Source organism: Chionomys nivalis, chromosome 5 (assembly GCF_950005125.1).
Source record: "Chionomys nivalis chromosome 5, mChiNiv1.1, whole genome shotgun sequence".
NCBI lineage: Eukaryota > Metazoa > Chordata > Mammalia > Rodentia > Cricetidae > Chionomys > Chionomys nivalis.
The window spans coordinates 9164997-9187182 of record NC_080090.1 but is presented as its reverse complement, the minus strand read 5'-3'; the positions used below and the strand labels follow the sequence as shown (position 1 = coordinate 9187182).

The window sequence follows — 22186 nt, the reverse complement described above, 5'->3', positions numbered from 1 at the left end:
TGTTTCTCTACTGGACGCTCTCTTCTTTTAGATGCAGATTGAATTTGCATCAGGTGGATTGAAGGCAGAAATAACTCATTCTCTTAGTAAGGATGGTGATTTCTAAAACTGTTAGTTGTATTTTGACTTGTGTTTTATTTCGAAATATGTTCCTAGCATTGTTTCTCCCCTGAGTTTACAAGATGACTAGGAATTGATCAGGGGAGGTCAGGGCTCACACAGTGGTCCTTTCTGCTCCTGGCCCGCGGGGTGTCAGTGCTCACACAGTGGTCCTCCCTGCTCCTGTCATGCTGGGTGTCAGGGCTCACACAGTGGTCTTCCCTGCTCCTGGCCCGTGGGGTGTCAGTGCTCACACAGTGGCTCTCTCTGCTCCTGGCATGCTGGGTGTCGGGGCTCACACAGTGGTCCTCCCTGCTCCTGGCCCGTGGGGTGTCGGGGCTCACACAGTGGCTCTCTCTGCTTCTGGCCCGTGGGGTGTCAGTGCTCACACAGTGGTCCTCCCTGCTCCTGTCATGCTGGGTGTCAGGGCTCACACAGTGGTCCTCCCTGCTCCTGTCATGCTGGGTGTCAGGGCTCACACAGTGGTCCTCCCTGCTCCTGTCATGCTGGGTGTCAGGGCTCACACAGTGGTCCTCCCTGCTCCTGGCCCGCGGGGTGTCGGGGCTCACACAGTGGTCCTCCCTGCTCCTGTCATGCTGGGTGTCAGGGCTCACACAGTGGTCTTCCCTGCTCCTGGCCCGTGGGGTGTCAGTGCTCACACAGTGGCTCTCTCTGCTCCTGGCATGCTGGGTGTCGGGGCTCACACAGTGGTCCTCCCTGCTCCTGGCCCGTGGGGTGTCGGGGCTCACACAGTGGCTCTCTCTGCTTCTGGCCCGTGGGGTGTCAGTGCTCACACAGTGGTCCTCCCTGCTCCTGTCATGCTGGGTGTCAGTGCTCACACAGTGGTCCTCCCTGCTCCTGTCATGCTGGGTGTCAGGGCTCACACAGTGGTCCTCCCTGCTCCTGTCATGCTGGGTGTCAGGGCTCACACAGTGGTCCTCCCTGCTCCTGGCCCGCGGGGTGTCGGGGCTCACACAGTGGTCCTCTCTGCTCCTGGCCCGTGGGGTGTCGGGGCTCACACAGTGGTCCTCTCTGCTCCTGGCATGCTGGGTGTTTTGGGTATTAGCTACTCTGCAGTCTGGAAAAACTGATGTCTGTGTGTGCACACATGTGCTGTGCACGTATGCAGGTGTTCATGCACACATATACAGGTTTATGTGGAAGCCAGAAGACAGCCTTGGGGGACACAGTTTACCAACTGGACTGTTTCCTCAGTTCCCTGGTGATGGCTTTACCTAAAGGCATTAAATCAGGGCTGTCCAGCTGTTTGACGGTGACCCAGATCCCAGGGCCCAGTAAGGGACAGTGAGGTTGGATGTCATCTACAGTTGCTTCTGTCTGACCTCACTACTCATGGTCAGGTGGAATTTCGTGCCTGCATGACCTTTGACTGATAGAGGAAGAGACAGTTCTTCATTTAGACCACGTCATGGGGAATGTGTTCTCCAGGGCTCGACGGTGACCACCCTGCTGTTTGTAGCAGGAGGGACCCAGGGTTTCTGTGGTAACAGATCGTTTCTCACAGATCTGGACAAGCTGGACAATGAGAAGAAGGACCTGATCCAGAGCGACATCGCTGCTCTCCATCAGTTCTACTCCAGACACCTGGAGTTCCCCGACCACAGCAGCCTCGTGGTGCTCTTTGCCCAGGTGAGGGTACTCATGGAGACACGTGGAAATGCTGACAGTATCTACCTGACAAGGTCCTGGGCCCTGTGAAACAGGTGCAAACCTGGGACTCAGTGGCACAGGCCACCTAGCTCCCTTATCGAGTTCCAGGCCAATGAGAGACCTTTTCTTAAGAAACAGGTGGGCTGGGATAGAGAGACAGCTCAGAGGTTAAGAGCATTTGCTGCTCTTACTGAGGACTTGGTTCGGTTCCCAGCACCCACATGGTGGCTCAGAACTATCTGTAACTCCAGTTCTAGGAGATCCTATGACCTCTTCTGACCTCCATGGGTACAGGGCGTGCATTATACATACATACAGGCAACACATTCATACACATAAAGTAAAAATAAAATACAATAAAACAAGGTGGACATTGTCTGAGAAACAACACCCAAGGTTGTCTTCTGACCTTCATATCCCCCACAGTCATACACACACACATACATGCATACACACAGAGACACACACATGTATACATATGCAGAGACACATACATGCACAAGCACAGACCCACACATATACACATACATACACACACACTCATACACGCATAAGCACAGATACACACTACACACATTTATACACACACACTGTACACACTCATACATGCACAGACACACATTCATACACACACAAACACACACACTCTCCCCACATACTAAAAATGAATGAAAACAGTAACCGTGCACTAAGCATTATGACAGAGGGAAGGGAGAAGCGAGTCTTTCCCCACTTCGACCCCAGTGAGCAATACTGCTAATGGTTCCGTGGATTAGCCGCAGACCTAGTGTTTATGCAGAGTATTTCACCCATGTGACGATGACCAGGTACTCCCTGCAGAAGGAATCATGGGTTCCAGTAAGGAGAGTTAAGATGGAAGTCCATGGTCATGCTCATTTCCACACCTGGTTTGCACCCTCCTCAGCATCTGTGCCACGGCTGTGGAGAGACACCCAACAAAAGCAGCTCCAGGAAGGGGTAGTCTATCTGGGTTCATGATTTGAGGGTGCGGTCCATGGTGGGAAGGCGGGTGGCTGGGCTAGAGAGACCGGTGCTACTGTGCAGGACACTTTACGTTCAGTCCGTACCCCAGCCCATGTCCAGTTCAGATCTTCCCACGTGGATTGACCTGGTCCCCCTCAGACATGCCTAGAGGCATGTATCTGTAGCAAACCTAAATCCTGGCAGGTCGACAGCCAATATTAACCATCACAACACCCGAAGATGTTAGAGGCAGGTGTGGGGACCGAGTTTCTGAAACTGTACATACAGGAGTTTCTTCTCGCTCAGACATGGTTGTATGAAGGTAGAACAGCCAAGTGAAGTTTGTCACAGGCGATGGCCAAAAAGACCTTTCCTTTAACAGTGCAATGCATGCCGGTAGGCCTTCCGTGTGCTGATGTACTTGGCTCAGATCACACCCCATGTTCACATCAAAGGTCACGTGTACGTGTGGGAAAATGAAATTAGTATGTGTGTGTGCATGTGTGTGTGTGTGCCTGAGGGAACCCACGCAGGTGTGTGCATGCCTGCATACAACTAGGAATTTATTCCTTATGACCTTTACATTGATTAAATCTTAGTATCCATTCAAAGCTGTTTGTGTGCCACGTGCCGGCTTCATCTCAGTTTTCCTTTTAATAGCTCTCATGTAGCACAGGCTAGTCTCAGACTCACTGTGTATCCAGGAATAACACCAAGCTTCCCAAGTGCAGGGATTACAGGTATGCACCACCACACCCAGGGTTTCCCGTGATCTGGGCCAACACTCCACCAACTGAGCTGCATCCAAAGCCCCACACACCACAAAGTCCTTGTGTGAGTTTTAGGGGGAATCCAGTGCCCCCGGAGAAAATGCTAGAGCTCAAAGGAAATGTGGCTCGTGCCCACCTTGCCCTCTGGCCTTGCCTCGGCTCCAGCTGGTGTTTGTTGTTCTGCCCTGAGCCTTTCACCCAGCTGAGGAGGCTCTTGTCAGGTAATGCAGCGGCAGCTGGCAGCTGAAGGTGACTGCAGCCCTCTGAGCTGCTTTAATCACTGCAAACCTGTGCACGGCTGAGAGAGTATTGGATGTGCAGCCTGCATCTAGTTTAAATGCTAATTATGAGATAGCTTTAACAAGGCGCTTATGCCTGGTTTGTCTCGGGGAAAAAAGAACCATAGCCCATGCATCTTTTCTAATGTACAAGTTCACTTTTCTTCTCTAGGGACATCTCAGAAGGGAGGGGAGGCTGGCAGGAAAATTGCTATGTAGTTTGGCTCAAATACCACCACTGCCTCTCCAGGAGGAAGCGAGATTACACTTAGGTCTGTAGGAGAATGTGCATGCACACTCCCACAGCATGTCTGTAGGAGAACATGCGTGCACACTCTCATAGCATGTCCGTAGGAGAACATGCGTGCACACTGCCACAGCATGTCCATATGAGAACATGCGTGCACACTCCCACAGCATGTCCGTAGGAGAACATGCGTGCACACTGCCACAGCATGTCCATAGGAGAACATGCGTGCACACTCCCACAGCATGTCTGTAGGAAAACATGCGTGCACACTCCCACGCATGTCTGTAGGAAAACACGCGTGCACACTCCCACAGCATGTCCGTAGGAGAACACGCGTGCACACCCCCACAGCATGTCTGTAGGAAAACATGCGTGCACACCCCCACAGCATGTCTGTAGGAGAACATGCATGCACACCCCCACAGCATGTCTGTAGGAGAACATGCGTGCACACTCCCACAGCATGTCTGTAGGAGAACATACGTGCACACTCTCATAGCATGTCCATAGGAGAACATGCGTGCACGCTGCCACAGCATGTCCATAGGAGAACATGCGTGCACACTCCCACAGCATGTCCGTAGGAGAACATGCGTGCACACTCTCATAGCATATCCATAAGAGAACATGCGTGACACTGCCACAGCATGTCCATAGGAGAACATGCGTGCACACTCCCACAGCATGTCTGTAGGAGAACACGCGTGCACACTCCCACAGCATGTCCATAGGAGAACATGCGTGCACACTCCCACAGCATGTCCATAGGAGAACACGCGTGCACACTCCCACAGTATGTCCATAGGAGAACACGCATGCACACTCCCACAGCATATCCGTAGGATAACATGTGTGCACACTCCCACAGCATGTCCATAGGAGAACATGTGTGCACACTCCCACAGCATAAGGGGAGGGATAGAAAGGGGTAAAAAGGGGCTACAGATCATAGAAGGCTGGGGAACTGGCTGTCCCTCCATCTGTTTTATCTCTGTTTTTTTTTCATATTTTTATTGATTGTTTAGGAATTTCACATCATGAACCCCAGGAATCTCTCTTTCATTTAGCAAGCATTTGCCAGCCGTTGTGGGTACCGTGAGCCCTGAGTCCAGCAGGAGAAAGTTATTGCCTGGTACCTAGCCAGAAACACCTAGGAATGGAGTTCATGCTAAAGAAATTTTGTTGAACGAAAGAAAAATCCCAGTTCATCCTATCAAATGTGGGCTGGCAGCTCGTGGTTAAAGGTCCGGGGATGAACTTGGTCAGGGTGGATGAAAAGACAGAGTGCAGGCTTCTACTTAGGGATGTCAGACCTTTGGGACATTTTATGAACTCACAGTGCTCCCCTCCTCCCCTCCTCTTCCCTCCTTCCTCCTCTTCTTTCTTTTTCTTCCTCTTCTTTCTTGACCTCAGTAGTGCAAGTAAAATTATCATAGTCTTTACTACGGTATGCACCCAAGGTTCCTAAGATTTTCCAGTAATCTTTTAATTTTATGCAAAACTGTCACATTCCCAGTTAATAGACACAGCTTATCATGAGAAATGGCACACCTGGGATGATGGCTGAGTGAGGGAAGCCCTGGCCAGGCAAGTGTGAGGACCCAAGTTCAGACCCCAGCAGATGCAGTCCTGAGCACCAGTCACCCCAGCTGTGGTCCTCAGGCAGTATGAGATGGAGAAAAGGAGAGCCCCCAGAGGCTTGCACGGCAGCAGGAGAAAAGGAGAGCCCCCAGAGGCTTGCACGGCAGCAGGCCTGGCTTGTGCTGCAGCAAACGAGAGACCCTGTGTAAAATAAGGTGGTAGGTGAGCTCCAATGGCAGAGGCTGTCCTTGAACCTCCCACACAGCACTCCCAACCCAGTTCTCACACAGAGTTTTTTAAAAGGATTTGCAAGCGTAGTCTGGTGTGCAGACGCCGGGCTTTGTCAGAACGTCCTGGGTGAGCCGTGACTCCCTTTATGCCATCACATCTCACACATCCTTGAACCGCTCACTCCGCCGTGGGTCCCGGGAGCCCTGGTTATTTGTACGGTGGACTGCAGCATTCATGCTAGCACGATACTGAGGGCTTGTGAGGTGGGGGGCCGGGGGCACCCAGCGTGGTGTTCGGCAGTGCTCTTTGGAAGAAACCTAGGAGCGGGAGGAAGTAAGTCGGTTTGCTCACAGCTCGCAGTCTCGTGAGTCCCAGCCACCTCGGCGCTCATCACTGATGGGCTTTGTGACTATAGTGTTGGCTCCTTTCTCATCCTCTTAGAGAGGACACCACGTCGTCCATCCCTGAGCTTTGTGACTGTAGTGCTGGCTCCTTTCTCATCCTCTTAGAGAGGACACCGAGTCGTCCATCCCTGAGCTTTTCAGTCCTTACAAGGAACACCTGTGGGATTCTCTCCTAACCTCTGAAAGTTGCCCTGATCATCCTTTCGTGTAAAGCACCCAGCAGGCTATGCTTGTTACTATCTGTGGAAAGAGAAATGTGCAGAATTGGTACTTATAGTCATTCTTTTAGCCTGTTCACCTTGAGCTAGACCTCCAGTGTGGTGAGAGCTGCCATTGGAGGGAGTGTGTGTTCACATACGTGTGCATGTGCTCGTGCATGGGCACACCCATGCACATGAGGAAGCCAGAGACCAACCTTTATGTTCTTTCTCGAGAGCTGTCCTTTTTGTTTTGAGATGGGCCTGTCACTGGGTTCTGGGGCTCTCTGGTTAGGCCAGGCAGACAGCCTAGGAGTCTAGGGGTCTGTCTCCACCTCCCTGGGGCTGGGATTACACTGTATGCCCAGCGTTCTTTTTACATGACTTCTGGGGTTCAAACTCAGGTCTTCATGCTTGAGGGGCTCTGACTGAGCCATCTCCCCAGCCTGATTCTAACCTTATGTCCTCAGTGTTCTAAATGCAGCCATTCTTCTCAAAGACGAGAGAGGGACCAGAGACTGATTTGTCTGTAACATCATTGCCTCGGGTTCTTGGTTTCTTCACCTCTCAGAGGAAGGGCCCACACTTCCATAGATGAGTGAAGGGTTTGAACTTAGCACCTCACCTTCTGAGGTAGACATTGGGTCACCAGATTCCTTTCTAAGAAAAATGATTTGAGGATGGGATCTAAGTCATGTGTGTGCATGCATGCATGCATGCGCGCGCGCACACACACACACGTATACACACATACCGTGGTCTCACTGGAGCTCCTGACCCGAAGCAGTCTGCACTACCCAAGCATAGGAACAAGACTTCCCTCCCAGAAGCCCCATCGCATGTTCCCACAGTGCCCTCCACTGCAGCTCTGCCGGCAGCCATGCAGAGAGGAGCTCTGACAGCAGTACGTCTGCTTCCATCTGTTGACACTCAGAGCCGTTGGGTAGATTTTACTGGACAGAGGATGCCATGCTGCAAGGGCAGCTTCCACGCCCCAAGCCAGAACGTCTTGGCTGATTTGGCGCGGGCTGAAGAGGTGCTGTGCGGCTGCAGTGGGGGAGCTGTAACCGGAGGTTTCTCTCTTTCTCCCCGTCTCGCTGCAGGTGAACTGTAATGGCTTCACCATTGAAGACGAAGAGCTCTCTCATTTGGGATCGGCGATATTCCCTGAGTAGGTTGAGTCGGACTTCGTTCCTTCCCCTTTGTACTTATTTAGCGCTAATTTGGTTTTTACATAACCCACCCAGCTGCGTGTGGCAGGCATGAAACGCCAAGTAAATTAAGACAGCTTTTTAGTCTGCCAGATTTCAAAATACTTCCCCTACACTTGAGGATCCGAGGGTGGCAGGTAGCAGAGCAATGGCGGTGACATCCCGCCGCCGGGCCCAGGCTGTTGTTAAGGAGTATCAGTGCAGAGAGGAACACCCTGTGGCCTGCTGGAAAGCGCACTCTCTGCAGGCCCGTGGCTCTGGAAATCTTGTTTCTTATGCTCAAAGTGAGACATTAATTCCGATACAAGAGTTAGTCATGGTTTGGGGAGAGAATATGTCAGCTCTTGCCCAGCTGCCCGTTTTGGAAAATGCCAGTGGAAAGTGGCACCACCTGGAGGGACGCTGAGCTGGAGGGGCGCTGAGCCGGAAGGGCGCTGAGCCAGAGGGGCGCTGAGCTGGAGGGGCGCTGAGCTGGAGGGGCGCTGAGCCGGAAGGGCGCTGAGCTGGAGGGATGCTGAGCCAGAGGGACGCTGAGTGACTGGAGAAAAGTTTCAGTGTTACCAAGTGGTTTTCCCTGTGACTTCAGGGATATCTGGATGCCCCTGAAAAGCTAGCTAATGTGGAGGTCTTCATGGCTCTGTTGTTCATGGAAATTCAGAGTGATTGGTCCCTACTTCACAGGTGGCCAGGGGAGCCTCTGTATGCCCTGAGTTGATCCACACTGTGCCAAGGATGCCATCTGCTCCTCGCCTGCCATGCACCGGTTCCTGGTGTGTTTATCTGCTGCCAGCTGCAGGCATCGGGGGAGTCAGAAGGAAGGGACCTGAGTGAGCAGACCCTGGTTCCTGCAGCTCTCACAGGAGAGAGAGCTACTGGCATTGGCCCTGAAGCCGAGGTGTGGTCAGTTCAGGCAGAAGCTTGCTGAGGACCAGCATGCCTTTCAGCAGGGACTCTTAGGCTTCTGTAGCTGGGACAAGAACAGAGAAAAGAACAGGCATGGATTCTGTGAGGACAACCTGGACAACCTCGGTGCTGAGCTGAGCTCTGCACGTTGGCCTCTGCTTATGAATGTCTGAGGGGTCTGAATTTGCCGCCTCATTGTCTCCCATAGTGGCCAGAAGTGGCAATCCTGGATACGGCATTGCCTGGCTAACTTTCTTTGTGCCCTCTCCACCATGTTCAACTGTTTGAAAGAGAGAGACAGAGACAGAGAGGGACAGAGAGAGAGGGCTAACCCTTATCCAAGATTCCAGGATGGTTCTAGAAGCCTGCTCTGCTTGGCTCTTAACATGCCCTTTGGAAACTTTGCTTAGCAGACACCCTGGGGCCTGATGCCATCCCAGTATCCCTGGTCAGGAATCTAAGCAGGCTGTAGTACAAGGTGGAGATGTACCTCCCTGGCAACAAGACCAAGAGCTGGCTGCCTGTCCACCCCAGATGTAAACAAGAACTGGCTGCCTGTCCACCCCATATGTAAAGCCAGTCACCCACTCTCCTTAGAACTCTAGTAGGCAGGAGAGAGGCTAGGGTCACACCCCACCCCCACAACAGGCACTCTGGGGCAGTCCACCTGCAATGGTTCTGAGATCCCTTCCCTTTTTTGCATCCTGGGGCAAGCCAGAGAAGGGTTCTGTCTGGTCTCCTGGGGTCAGGCTGTGCTGGTGCTCTGAGTGGCTGTTCACATGGACAGGTGTGCCCACAAGAGCGTAAGCCCCAGTTGCTGGGCGTTTTTAATTGGGGAAAAAATCCTTTGGGGCTGAAATCACATGAGTGTGTGATTTCAAAGGCAGCATTTGTGAGATCAAGCACCTTCCCCTGTAGTTTAGAAGTTTCTGTTCTTAGAACTTTGACCTTGATATAATCAGAAAGCTCAAAGCACCTCGCCTAGGCGAGTCTCTGTCACTGTCCCTAAAAAGCAGACAGTGAGCAGCGGGAGAGGCCATGTCCCAATTTCCCAGATTTGGAGATTGAGGTGCTTCTCTGGGTCCTGGGGCGGGGATCACAGCCCCCCCCCCCCCGCAAGCAGCTGGCATTTCTCGACATCTGAAGGGAACATTTGAGAAATGATCCACTTAGACAGAAAGTAGCCCCTTTGTCTCACGCTCGTGTGTACCTGGGGGCAGCCAGCTGCCAGCATTGTTGTTTGAGCCTGTCCAGAAGGAATACTCCGGTAGATGCTACTTTTCACATATCGCTTAGAGATCATGTTTCATATGAGGATTTCCTATCTGAATATGTTGAAAGAGTAACGTGTTAGGCTGAGGGTGTGGCTCACTTGGTACCGTGCTTGCCTGGCATGCATGAAGCCCTGGGTTTGGACTCCAGCACTACAGAAACTGGGCGTGGTGGCACGAGGGGTCAAGGCGTCAAGGTCGCCCCTGGCTACGCGCTGAATTCTTGGTCGCCCTGGGCTACATGAGACCTTGTCTTAAAAAACAAAACAAAATAAGACAACAAAACCCAGAAAGGCCAGGTATTATTCTGAATGCGCAGAGAACATTCTCTTATAATTGTCTGTGTACTTTCAACCGTCTTACGGAGACTCCGTCGCTCTCAGCCATCAGACAGGTAAGCCGTGAGTCAGTTCAGCAGTCTGCCCGTAGCCTTCAGACAACCGGGTTTCCTCTTTTGATTGACAGTGTCGCGTTGATGAACCACAGCTGCTGCCCTAATGTTATTGTGACCTACAAAGGGACCGTGGCAGAAGTCAGAGCTGTACAGGAGATCCATCCAGGAGATGAGGTGAGATGGAAGACATGGTGGTCAGGCACTGGACTCAGGCTGTTGTGACAGGCAGAGCGGCCCAATCTACGTGGAATCGCCATAGTGACCCATGCAGCCAAACTGTATGGGCCCTGGGCCTTCCCTGGGCTGTCAGGTTTGGGACTTGGTTTGATGTCCCTTGATGCTCACCATTTCCTTAGGCCAGACAGAAACAAGAAATAAATTTGAATTAAACCCCCTTTCCCCCCAAATTTATTCATTTTTACTTTGTGTATCTGAATGCCTTGTATATATGTATGTATCCATGCATGCATGTATGTATACATGTATGTATGCATATCATGTGCATGCCTGTGGTTTACAGTACCATGTAGGTGCTGGGGCTTGAACCTCGGTCCTCTGTAAGAACAAATTCTCTTGACCATTGAGCCATCTCTCCAACCCCCTTCAGTTAAGTTCTTAGCCAGGATTTATAGTCTGTGTATCCCCGATGTGAGACAGTTGGCTGGTGAGTTATTCTTCAACAAAACTAAACATCGTTGTCTGGACTTGCTACTTTTCTTGTGGTAGTAGAATGTTCAACAAAAGCAGCTAAATGAAGGAAGGTTCTGGTTTTGTGGGTACAGCCCTGTCCAGTTGGCAGTGTTAAACAGCACATTGTTAAGGAGATAGCCCAGCAAGACCTGGTGATGCTTGGCTCCAAGTGGCATGTCTTTGAGGTTCTCTTCTTAGAAAGGGACCATGGCCAGGTGCATGCCCAGCTCAGGGAGGTAGAGGCATTTTGGGGACAGGAGGCTCCAGCTCCCTTCCTTAATGTGGGGTATAGAGAGAGACATACTTCATCACCTGTTCCCTGGACTGCTTCTCTTTCTGATGCTGTGGTCACGTGCCCACCTTGTGTGATTACACTTTCTAGGTTCAGTTTTGGTTGAACCGATACTGCTGTTTTGAGGGACATGTCCGTGCTAAGTGACAAAGCTTTGATTTCCATTCTTCAGGGGTCCACAGCTAACATTCACGCCCCTTCCTTCTCTTTGCTAAGCCCCACATGAGGTGGGTGTCCAGTCTGGAGCCTGGATACTGAGGTTCCTGAGTGGTGTGTGGAGAAGAGCCTCGGGCCCCTTTGAAACCAAAGCAGAGTGAAATGCCCAACCCTGGCTTCCATTAGACTGACCAGAGAGACAAATGGCCTGTCCTCCTGGATAGGCTGTGTGAGCCTTGGACGGTGCCCCTGGAGTGGCCTTTGTCGCCATCTTCTGGACGCGTCCCTCTGTTGCACTGTCTGCCCATCATGGCAAGGAGTCAGGCTCCCTTCCTTGCCACACCTGTGTCGCAGGGCCTGGCTGGCTGGTGTTTCTCTTTCTTTGTTGGCGTACAGTTGTGGATTGTTCCTGTGGTGACTTCAGTTTAGGGAAGTCAGTACTTGTGGGGTTATTTGCTTGCAGACGGAAAGGAGCCAGTTCCTCTGGGTTCCAGGTATTAGATGGAACCAAGATAAGCCTGAGGCTTGCCTCTTGAGCCAGGGAGGCACCAGTGAGGGACTGGTTGCCACCCGGTGCTGTTGTCCCCGACTGAATGACAGTGTGGCCCGTGGACCCTGCCACACTGATGACGTTTGGACAGTGCCCAGGTACGTGGGATGTAGGCATTGCCGTCCCTATGAATAGGTGATGGGCACTACCCAGCAGGCCGCGTGTGGCTGAGGATAGCTGTGAAAGGCCCCCAGCACAGATTCATAAACATATTTAAAATATCAAATCTTTGTGATTTTTTTTTAAACTTGATTACATGATTCTCAGGCATGAGCTATATAATAATATCATGTTGCAAAGTCAAAAGGTCTGGCACACCCACCAGGGCTGACCTTCTCTCTGTAGGCTTCAGGTCTTCATTCCAGACCATTCTGTAACAGGCAAGGCCAGGAGAATGAAGGAACCCTTCCGTGTTCCCTGGCGTCAGGATCGCAGCTCTTGCTGAGTGAGGCCTCAGCCACTTGTATCCTGGAAGCCATGTTTACTGCACTGCCCCCTAGGCTACTCAGAGCCCCCGCCGCCCCCCTGCTCTATTGCATGAAGTCAGGAGGACAGGTGAACAGACCTGGGTATGTAAGGCCTCGTTCTCCCCTGCACACACCTAGCAGAAACAGCAGTGAGGGCCTGGAGCCATTGCAGGCTAGGATATAAAGAAGTAAATAGGGCCAGCAGAGTCCTGAGGTCCTTGCTCCTGTCCCTGAGCCCAGGACAGGTCCTAGGCCTGATTTTTGGAGAGAGAAGGTGAAAGGTCTTCCCATCTCTTAGTTCCCGGTTTAGGGACTGAGGCTATAGACTATCTCGCCACCACAGGGAGATGGACACAGTTCCACAGTCTTTGAAGAGATCCAGGGTTGAAGGAAGCCATGTGACCCTCAGTGGCCGCCCTGCCTGCTTTCTCTCCCTATCATCCACGTCAGAGGTTTGCAAAGCCACAGAGTGGTAGGAATTGCGTTTCCTCTTGCAGACGTCCGGCCTTTTGTGCCCTAGGTGTTCACCAGCTATATTGACCTGCTGTATCCAACAGAAGACAGGAACGACCGGCTAAGAGACTCCTATTTCTTCACCTGCGAGTGCCGGGAGTGTACCACCAAGGACAAGGTCAGTTCGCTGATGGGGCGGAGGAGAAGGGTGCACAAGGGTACTGGGTCCCTGCTGTGAGCCCACTCCAGCCTCTCCCCACACACAGGGCATCTTGACCCTTTTAACCCATGTGTCAAGGATAGGCAGGAGGGATCCAGGTAGATGAGGCTCTGCTCAGCCGGAGAAACATCCCCAGTCTGCAGTGCAGGTGGGAGAAGACTCTACCGGGTTTCTGTTCTTTAGAAAGAAGTGATGGCCCAGGCTGTGAAGATGGCCCTCAGCAGAGTGCTGCCCTCAAACACAAGGAAGTGGACTTACAGTCTCAGCGCTGGGGTGGGGGTGGAGGCAGGACAGGCGGATCACCAGAGCCTGGCCTAGCTTGCTTGATGAGCCGCAGAAAGCAAAGTGGGGCTGGTGCGATTACCTCAGGGTAAACATGAGGACCCACGTTCAAATCCCTAGAACATATAAAAGGGCATGTGTTACTATGTGTGGCTGGAACCCCAGCGCTGGAGGGTGTATGTGTATAGGGAACACAGAGGTGGGATTGGTGGGGCTTGTGGCTTGGCAGCCTCGCTTCAGGTACAGAGAAAGACCCTTGCTAAAGGGAATAAGGTAGAGAGAGAGGAGGGTACATGAGATCCTCCTCTGTACCCTTGTGCCCAGGCACGCGTGCGCACGCGCGCACACACACACACACACACACACACTTCCTGCTCAGCAAAACAAGGTGAAACTACCTGAAGAATGACGTCCGAAGCTGACCTCCACGTGGATAGCCGCACACAGTCAGGCTCAGTGAACTTGTGTCCAGGTCATACACGGCCAGCATTATGAGTTTTCAAGGACAGCCCTGGTCACTGGTCTCTCCTGATGTCTAGACGGGCAAACGCAGACCTCCGCCCATAGAAAACACTCTTGGGATCCTGCCTCAGGAGACTGACCAGAAAGCTCCTGTTTATGGTTTTGTAAAAAGTGAACAGAGTAGGGTTCCTTATAGACCCAGCCCGAGCCTCGACCTCTGCGAGAACACAGGGATGATTTGAGCAGTTTGCCCTGGAGGGGGCACCTCACACTGTGGCCATCCCCTTCAGGACAAGGCCAAGGTGGAAATCCGGAAGCTCAGCAGTCCACCACAGGCAGAAGCCGTCCGAGACATGGTCAGATACGCGCGCAACGTCATTGAGGAATTCCGAAGGGCCAAGCACTACAAATATAACCTTTCCATGTGTCCCATCTGGACGTCTGTTGTACTGCCGTCTCTCACTGGCAGGGGGTGGTGGGAAGCTAGAGGAAGGGAGAAGGAGGGGGTGGGAGTAAGGTTTTGAATACGGAAAGAAGGAGGTCTCCTGTGGGAAGACAGATGCCAGCAGCCCAGGGCTGTCCTCACTGACTACAGTGGCTGGGGTGCCACGTGGAGAAAGCTACCCCCTGGAGGAGCCGTGTGCTGATGTTTTAGTACAGGTAGGCACAGGGCTAAGAACCTTGCTTCTCTCAGGTCACAGGATACTGACGAGCAGCCATTGCCACCTAGAGATGGGGAGAGAGCTTTGTGGACATCAGGGACACTTGGCGGTAGCAGGTCTGGGGTTTTGATCGCCCAAATCCATGGTCTCACACAGTAGCACAGTGTGTTCTTGGGGTTTGCATCCCAGAGGACAGAATTTAAAACCTTCCCTTTATTCCTCCCCCCCGCCCCCGCTACCTCCCTCCCTCCCTTTCTTTCTTACCTGGGAATTAGGGATTGAACCTAAAGACTTGCATATGCTCTGCCTCTGAACTGTGTCTCCAACCCTTTTATTTTTTATTTTTATTTATTTAGTTAGTTAGTTTTTTGGGGACAGAGTTTCTCTGTAGCTTTGGATCCTGTCATGGAACCAGCTCTTGTAGACCAGGCTGACTTCAAACTCTGACTCCCAAATGCTGGGATTAAAGGTGTGTGTCACCAGTGCCCACCCCACCCTTTAAGTGGTTTCTTGAGATCCACAGGGAAGATGGTGAGATGGTGGGCTGGGCAGTAACTCAAGTGTTGCCCACGGTCTCTTTTTAAGTTTTGAGACCTGTTTTTATGATGTGATCTAGGCTGATAATGAAGGCCTACCATAACCCAGGCAGGCTTTGAACCTGCACATCAACTTGGCCTCCTGAACAGCCACCACCAGGCCCGTGTGGCATATTGTTTGCTCTTGAGAGGCAGGGTTGCAGTTGTACCCTGTGCTTGGGAAGCTTTCACAGGGCACAGCTCCCTAAAATGCTCCTGGGGAAACACTGTGGTGCTCAGGCTCAGAGCCTGGGTGACATTGGGGCTTCACTGAAGATGGTAGGCTCTGTCCTCACTGCGGGTCTGTGCTGTTCATTGCTTAGCAAGTAAGGTCTGGGGTTTTTCCTGGTTTCTGAAAGGAAAACTACAGTTCCCTTTAATTCTGTTATCCATTCTGGACTTCACTCTTCCCAGAGTGAGGGGAGACTCTCCATCTGAGATGCCCTGCCCCCAACTTGGGATGCCCCGCCCCGCCTGGGATGCATTGTTTCCTTGACCTTCAGCACCCCCTAGTGAGCTGCTGGAGATCTGCGAGCTTAGCCAGGAGAAGATGAGCTCTGTGTTCGAGGATAGCAATGTGTACATGCTGCACATGATGTACCAGGCCATGGGCGTCTGCCTGTACATGCAGGACTGGGAAGGAGCCCTGAGGTACGGGCAGAAGATTATCAAGCCCTACAGGTGAGCACTGAGTGGAACTGGGTGGCTCGGCATGAGCATGGCAGCAGCGTCGCCCATCCGCCCCTTGTCCCGCCCCGTGTGGGAGGAGTCTTGCCTACCTAGAGTAGGTGCCTACCCCTCTCCTATGTTAAATAGCACTTGTGATCTGGTGAGTGGAAGTGGGAGTGGGGTATCCCAGAGGCCTCCTTTCCCCCCACGACTCATGCACGCGGCCCCCTTCTGCCTTTTCACACTGAGCGGCCAGTGGCGTCTCACTGACCTCTAGGATCAGTGGCCAGCTGTGGTTACTGGGGTCTCCTCCTCAGAGTTGAATAAAACAAGATGGGATTCCAACCTGTAGTGGTAATGACTTAGAGAAATGGCCCACCCTAGAGGGTCACCAGACATTAATGTGGGAGACAGGAAGTCATAGCTTTGTCATTGGTCTCTGGCCAACCACTCCAAGGCTGAGGAGGCCTCATCATGGCAGAGCCTCCCCAAAGCCTGTACAGTAGACATTTGGGGGATAGGCTACGGAACAGTGTGAGCGTTAGACTGGAAGTCCCCTTCCCTCAGAGTATGCCAGGTAATCCTGGTGAGCTTGAGAAGCCCAGGCTTTAAAACTGGGGACTGGAAGGAGAGAGAGACCTTTCCCTCTAATCTCTGCCATCCACTTACCCACTGTGCCCTGGATGGCCAGCAGGGGGAGCCAACGAGGAAGCCAGCTCTGCAAACTTGCTCCTGGAATGAGCTAAACTGGGGACCTCTGACCTTTCGGCTGTTCCTGGAGTGATGAGGAAGTTCACTGGTCTCTAACCTTCCTCGGAGAGAGGGACACAAGCAGACAGCAGTAGCCATTGGCCCCTTTCTAAGCTTCGGGGGTTGGAGGAGCTGCAGACCCAAGGCTTCTCTTGGCAGCTTGCCTTCTGCCTGGTAATTCAGACAGAGGATCAGCGCGGACAGAATGGACCTGTAATGAACACATCTTCCACGCTCACCTACAGCTATATCCTGGACTGCGTTCCCAAGGAAACGGCTCTTTCTTAGCAAACCCCATCAAACAGGCCTGAGCTCACAGCAGAGAGAAAACCTGACCCGGATACTCGGTCCTCTGCTAGAGGGCAGAGAGAGATGAATCGGGTGTTCTGGCTTCTACGGGCTTAGGGTATAGCGGACAGCCGGGCTGTTCAGAGACTGTGAACGTGTGCAGGTGTGAGCATGCACGCGTGTGAGTGTGCGTGTGTCTGTGTGGCCTGTCTGTCTGATGAGAGGGAGGAGGCCTGGTTGTTGCCCATCTGGAAGCAGTATTTGCTTGACAGTTTCCCCAGTGTCTTGGTCTGAGCGTAGCTGAAATAGAACAGTGGGCTGGTGTGTTTATGCACACATCATGGTGAGATTTCCCCAGCAGTTCTGATGGAGCTTTACCAGAACACACACCACAAAGCATGTACAGTGTCTGACGGTGTGTACACGCTCACCCCACACTCGTGGACTCTGGGGAAGCCCGGCTACTGTAGAGTGACCTGTTTTCCTCCCGTTCCAGTAAGCACTACCCTGTGTACTCCCTCAATGTGGCCTCCATGTGGCTAAAGCTGGGAAGACTGTACCTGGGCCTGGAGAACAAGGCTGCTGGGGAGAAGGCTCTGAAGAAGGTACATGGGGCGGGGGGGCTGGAGCGTCCCAGCAGTGAAGTCTGCTGAGTGCCCTTGTGCCAGGGGAGGCTGGTGACCGCAGGAGTGGAGGGGAGCAGCTCTAGGCCACCCTCTGGCCGTGGCATTCCGGGGTGCTTTCTGCAGATGGAGATGGGATCCGCTGCTAAGCCTGCTCTTTTTCTGACCCAGGCCCTTCAGGATAGGAGCGCATACAGCAAGGGGGCTGAACTGGGTGAGCTGGGGGACGCGTTCTCCACTTGCCTGCATTTTAGGATTGAGAATCCGATGCCTGGTCTGAATCAGGGGCTGGATCTAGAGAGTTATTCCGTGTTGGGATGTTGCCTGGGCAAATTCTGAAATGAACTTACCTGATCTCCATTTGTGGAAGCCCATCACACATGGGTTCCTCTTCCAGCAATGAGGTAGTTTCCTGACGTGGAGGGCTCAGATGAGTCCAGGTGCTCAGTGGCCCTTCAAGTAGGAGCCTGGAAGCTGGAAGCTTTAAAAGGCACAGGGCCCCCAGGTGTGTGTGTACACGTGTGTAGGCGTGCATGTGCATATGTACAGGTGTACTTATAAATACAGAGGCAGAAGGCAGCCTCCCGGTGTAGTTCCTCAGTCCACATTGCTGGCAGTCTCTTGGTGGCTCAGAGGTCACAGATTTGGGCAAGCTGCTCTGCCGTTGAGTCCCAAAGATCACCCATCACCCCCAGTGCCAGGGTTATTTTATAAGCTTGTGCCACCATGCTCAGCTTCCTCACGTGGGTCTGGGCCCAGGCCTCAGGTCTGTCTGTGCTTGAGACAGCGCTTTAGTTTCTGAGCCATCACCCAGGCCTGCTGTCCGTATTGAGATCCCACACGGGAGCCGGGTCACCCTCCCGAGAAGTAGAATCTCTGTTTTATGTGGATGTCGGCAGTACAGTGTGACTTCAGAGTTAGTCTGTGGATCCTTTGGGAGACTGTATAAATTCTGCATCCATGGTATAGGCCAGCCCTCCCCCCACACCATCCCCCTCCCCTCACATTTCCCAAAGCGTCTGTGGAGAATTTGGGAAAGCGGGGGTCACACCCTACATCCCAGATAAAGAACCAGGGTCTGGCTAGGATGGAATGTGAGTTGTGTGATTTTTCTGTTGATGTCCTGTCCATTGTCTCAGTGACGCCAGGAAATAGTACCTAGTTAGGTCACCACTGGAAAACATCAGTGAGTCGAAAATGTCTAAAATGGTGGGTTAGAAGCATGTCCTGAGGTGAGGCCCTCCAGGCCTTTCTTCTCTTGGGTTATCTGCAAGTTGAGGGGGAGGTGAGGAGGAGGTGGAGGAGGTGAGGAAGTGGTAAGGAGGAAGTGGAGGTAGGGGTGGAGGGGGAGGTGAGGAGGAGGCTGTGAGTTAGGGGTGGAGGGGGAGGTGAGGAGGAGGTGGAGGAGGAGGCTGTGAGTTAGGGGTGGAGGGGGAGGTGAGGAGGAGGTGGAGGAGGAGGCTGTGAGTTAGGGGTGGAGGGGGAGGAGGTGGAGGAAGTGGAGGTAGGGGTGGAGGTGAAGAGGAGATGAGGAGGAGGCTGTGAGGTGGAGGTGGAGGAGGTGATCTGCCCCATGTCTTGCCCTCTCCCAGGCCATTGCCATCATGGAAGTAGCTCACGGCAAGGACCATCCATACATCTCCGAGATCAAGCAGGAAATCGAGAGCCACTGACTGCACCCCAGCTTTTCTTCAGGAACCTCATAGGACTTGAATATTTGCAGCCTCACGGGTCACCCCAGCCTTCCACAAAGCCTTGCCTGTGCCGCGTTTTCAGTTTTCAGGTTCATGTTCAGCGTTCCTTTTTTTTTTAAGGTCATGGCATGACTTCATGAAATACAGATTTGGGGCAGACTGAGCTTTAAAATCGCAATTATTTTTCCTCCGTGCCTGTTGGAATGTTCTGCATAGAGTTGAATGAGAAAAGAATAAAAGAGCCAGGCCTTGAAAGTGTTTGTTTTCTCACATCTGTGAGGATGCGCTCGTGTGCGCATGCATGTGTGCATGTTTGTGCGTACATGCATGCATGTGTACATGTGTGTGCGCATACATGCACGCATGTGTGCTGGGGGAGGCTTCTTCTCCTTCAGTCCTTGAGTCCAGTTCTCTGCCCGCGAGTGGGGTTCATTTTCTTTGGTCTGCAGTTCCTTTCACATTAGACTCTGGAGGGAGAGGGGCAGGAGGGAAGGCACTAGGAGCAGCCAACTGGCCTAGGAGCCCTCCCTGGAAGGAGGACTTGGCCTCTTCCCGGCTTCTCTTTGGCACCTTCTGGAGATACTGAGCAATGGAGGCTGCATCTTCCTGCCATTTCCCCTCTTGTTCCATGGACTAGCCCCTGTGCATTCCTCTCCTGTTCTGGAAAGACTCCAGAGTAAACTTGAGGAGGAAGAACTAATTCCTTACCAACCGTGTGTTGTGAGCAAACACTGGTCTCTACCCCCACGCCAGCAGGAGTCCAGCTCCTCCCAGCCTGGCCACCAGGACCACAACAGCCTGGGCCTCTTAGCAGTCCCTAAGCTGAGGGCAGGGATGATGCTCACAGAAAAGTCTCTGCACCCCACAGAGTGCCAGTTCCCCACTGGATGACAAGTAGAACTTAATGGAGGTGGCCTCTGGTTGTCTGTCACAGTCGCCTTGGGGAAATGGCTTGAGTGACTGGCCAGCACCAGTGTGTCCCCCTCCCCTTCATCTCCATGTGGTGGGCTCTCAGTCACCACACAGTGGGATTGAGCTGGTGGAATGCAGTCTGTCTGCGGAGTCATCCAGTGACCCTCTCCTGGATGCAGAGCACGGTTACCCCTCCAGCGCATGACGGCAGAGACGGCCCTGTTCTTCCTGTCGAGGCTCGGCGTTCTAAGAGTGCTCATTTAGTGCATGGCCGTGGCTGAGCCTCATGTAAACTTGGGATACCATCTTTATGGTAGAAAGGTTTCAGTTTCTCAGGAAATTAGAAAAGCGTGCCCCAGCCTGGAGGAGACACCACTGGTCAGGTCTGTCCACCTTCCCCAGATACAGAGGCAAACCCAAGCTGCCTAACAGTGGGCACCTTTTCCTGCACTTAGCAAATTGTTCTCAACCTTAGAGTATAAGTGCAGATGTCCTGATTGCCTCGGGACGCTCGCATTCATGGGTATGTGTTTCGCTCTCTCTCTCTCTCTGCCCCCCCGTCCCCCCCCTGACAGGGTTTCTTTATGTATCTCTGGCTCTCTTGGAACTCTCTATGTAGCCCAAGCTGGCCTCGACCTCACAGAGGTCTACCTGCCTCTGCCTCCCCAGTGCTGAGCTTAAGATGCTAAATGGGCGGAGGCAAATTGTTTCCTATTTTTAGGTGGAGAAAACAACATTTTAGCCTATGCCTGTGGTCTACCGGTGATTGTTGGATGTATTGTTTAGTTTCTCTCTCGCTGTGATAAAATACCCGGACAAAAGCAACTTTTAGGGGAAAAGGGTTCATTTTGGCTTTGAGTTCTGAGGGATGGAGTCCATTGTGGAGGGGAGGATGTGGCAGTAGGTAGGGAATGCATGATGGCCGAGCAGAAGGCTGGCTGGACACGCGGCAGAGAACAGCACCTGAGGCCAACCCCAGAGACAGCAAGGCTTGACCTCCTAAAGGTCCGCAACCTCACAATGGTACCACCAACTGAGAGCCAGGACTGCAAGCCTAGGAGGGACAGCATCTCATAAGGTTTCCAACTTTATATTTTAAATCAAATTTTTTAAAGAACTGTTATTGCATGAACATACAGATGTTCTCAGAGGGCAGAAAGGGCTGTCAGATCCCCTAGAGCTGGAGTGTGGTGAGCTGCCTACTATGGATGCTGGGATCCAGGATCAGGTCCTTGGAAAGGTGGAGAACTCTTGAGCCTTCTCTCTAGAGCCCACCCCCAATAACTCTGGAATCTTTAGAACTGGTTCTCTCCTCCCTCCCACCCGGGAGCTGCTGGGGGCTTTTCTACATCCCAACCAGTGACACACTGGACGTCCTGACGGCTCCTGTTCACAGATTGAGAAGCTCATCCATTTGTCTAGATGTTTGCCTCAAAAAAAGGGTTTAGTTGTTTACACAGACCTACCCAGTCTTCTCAATGCTTGGATTTTGTATTTTTTACACCTAAGGAAAGTAAAACGTAAGCTCACAAAACAGCAGTCTGTTGAGATCCCTGCTCCCCTTCACTCTGATGCATGCTTGGAGCACTTGTGAACATTTTTTGAATATGTTTCTTTGGTTTAAGGGATTTTTTGTTTTTCTCAAGCTGCAGAGAGGGCTCAGTGGTTAAGAGTGCCTCCTGCTGCTCCTGCAGGGGACCTGGTGTGGTTCCAGCACCCTCTTGGGTGGCTCACAGCCACCTTCAGCTCCAGTTCTAGGGGATCTGACTCCCCCTTCTGGCCTCAACAGGCACTGCACTCATGTGCATGTACCCTCAGACACACAAGTACACATAAATATTTTAAAAGGCTGATTTCGTCTCTGTTAATATTTTCTTTGGAGACTAACAGATATGCATGTGCTGATGGCGTTAACATTTTAAAATTTTTATGCATACGAGTTTTGTTCAAGTATGTATGTGTGTGCAGTACATGTATGAACTGCCCAAGGAGGCCAGAAGAGGTCATTGGATCCCCTGGAACTATAATGACAGACTGTTGTGAGCTGCCAGACAGTGCTTTTAACCACTGAGCCATCTCTCCAGCTCCCATGCTGATGGCTTGATTTCTCGAGTAAATACTGAAAATTTCCATGTTTGCTGAAATGAACACCCTCTTTTCCCCAGAGAGACTTTCAGTATTCCTACTCACAAGGAAG

The 22186-nt window shown here is 52.3% G+C and overlaps 1 protein-coding gene across 1 annotated transcript in view; it reads left to right on the top strand.

Annotated features, from left to right (window-relative positions):
• Nucleotides 1–21980, top strand: part of Smyd2 (SET and MYND domain containing 2) — a 43582-nt gene extending 21602 nt beyond the window's left edge. The window contains exons 5-12 of the mRNA XM_057770232.1: nt 1625–1749; nt 7569–7636; nt 10316–10418; nt 12920–13030; nt 14107–14227; nt 15560–15734; nt 17257–17365; nt 18976–21980. Coding sequence (XP_057626215.1) covers nt 1625–1749; nt 7569–7636; nt 10316–10418; nt 12920–13030; nt 14107–14227; nt 15560–15734; nt 17257–17365; nt 18976–19056 — 893 coding nt within the window. The 3' untranslated portion in view covers nt 19057–21980. The remainder of the gene's footprint in view (nt 1–1624; nt 1750–7568; nt 7637–10315; nt 10419–12919; nt 13031–14106; nt 14228–15559; nt 15735–17256; nt 17366–18975) is intronic.
• The last annotated feature ends 206 nt before the right edge of the window (nt 21981–22186 follow it).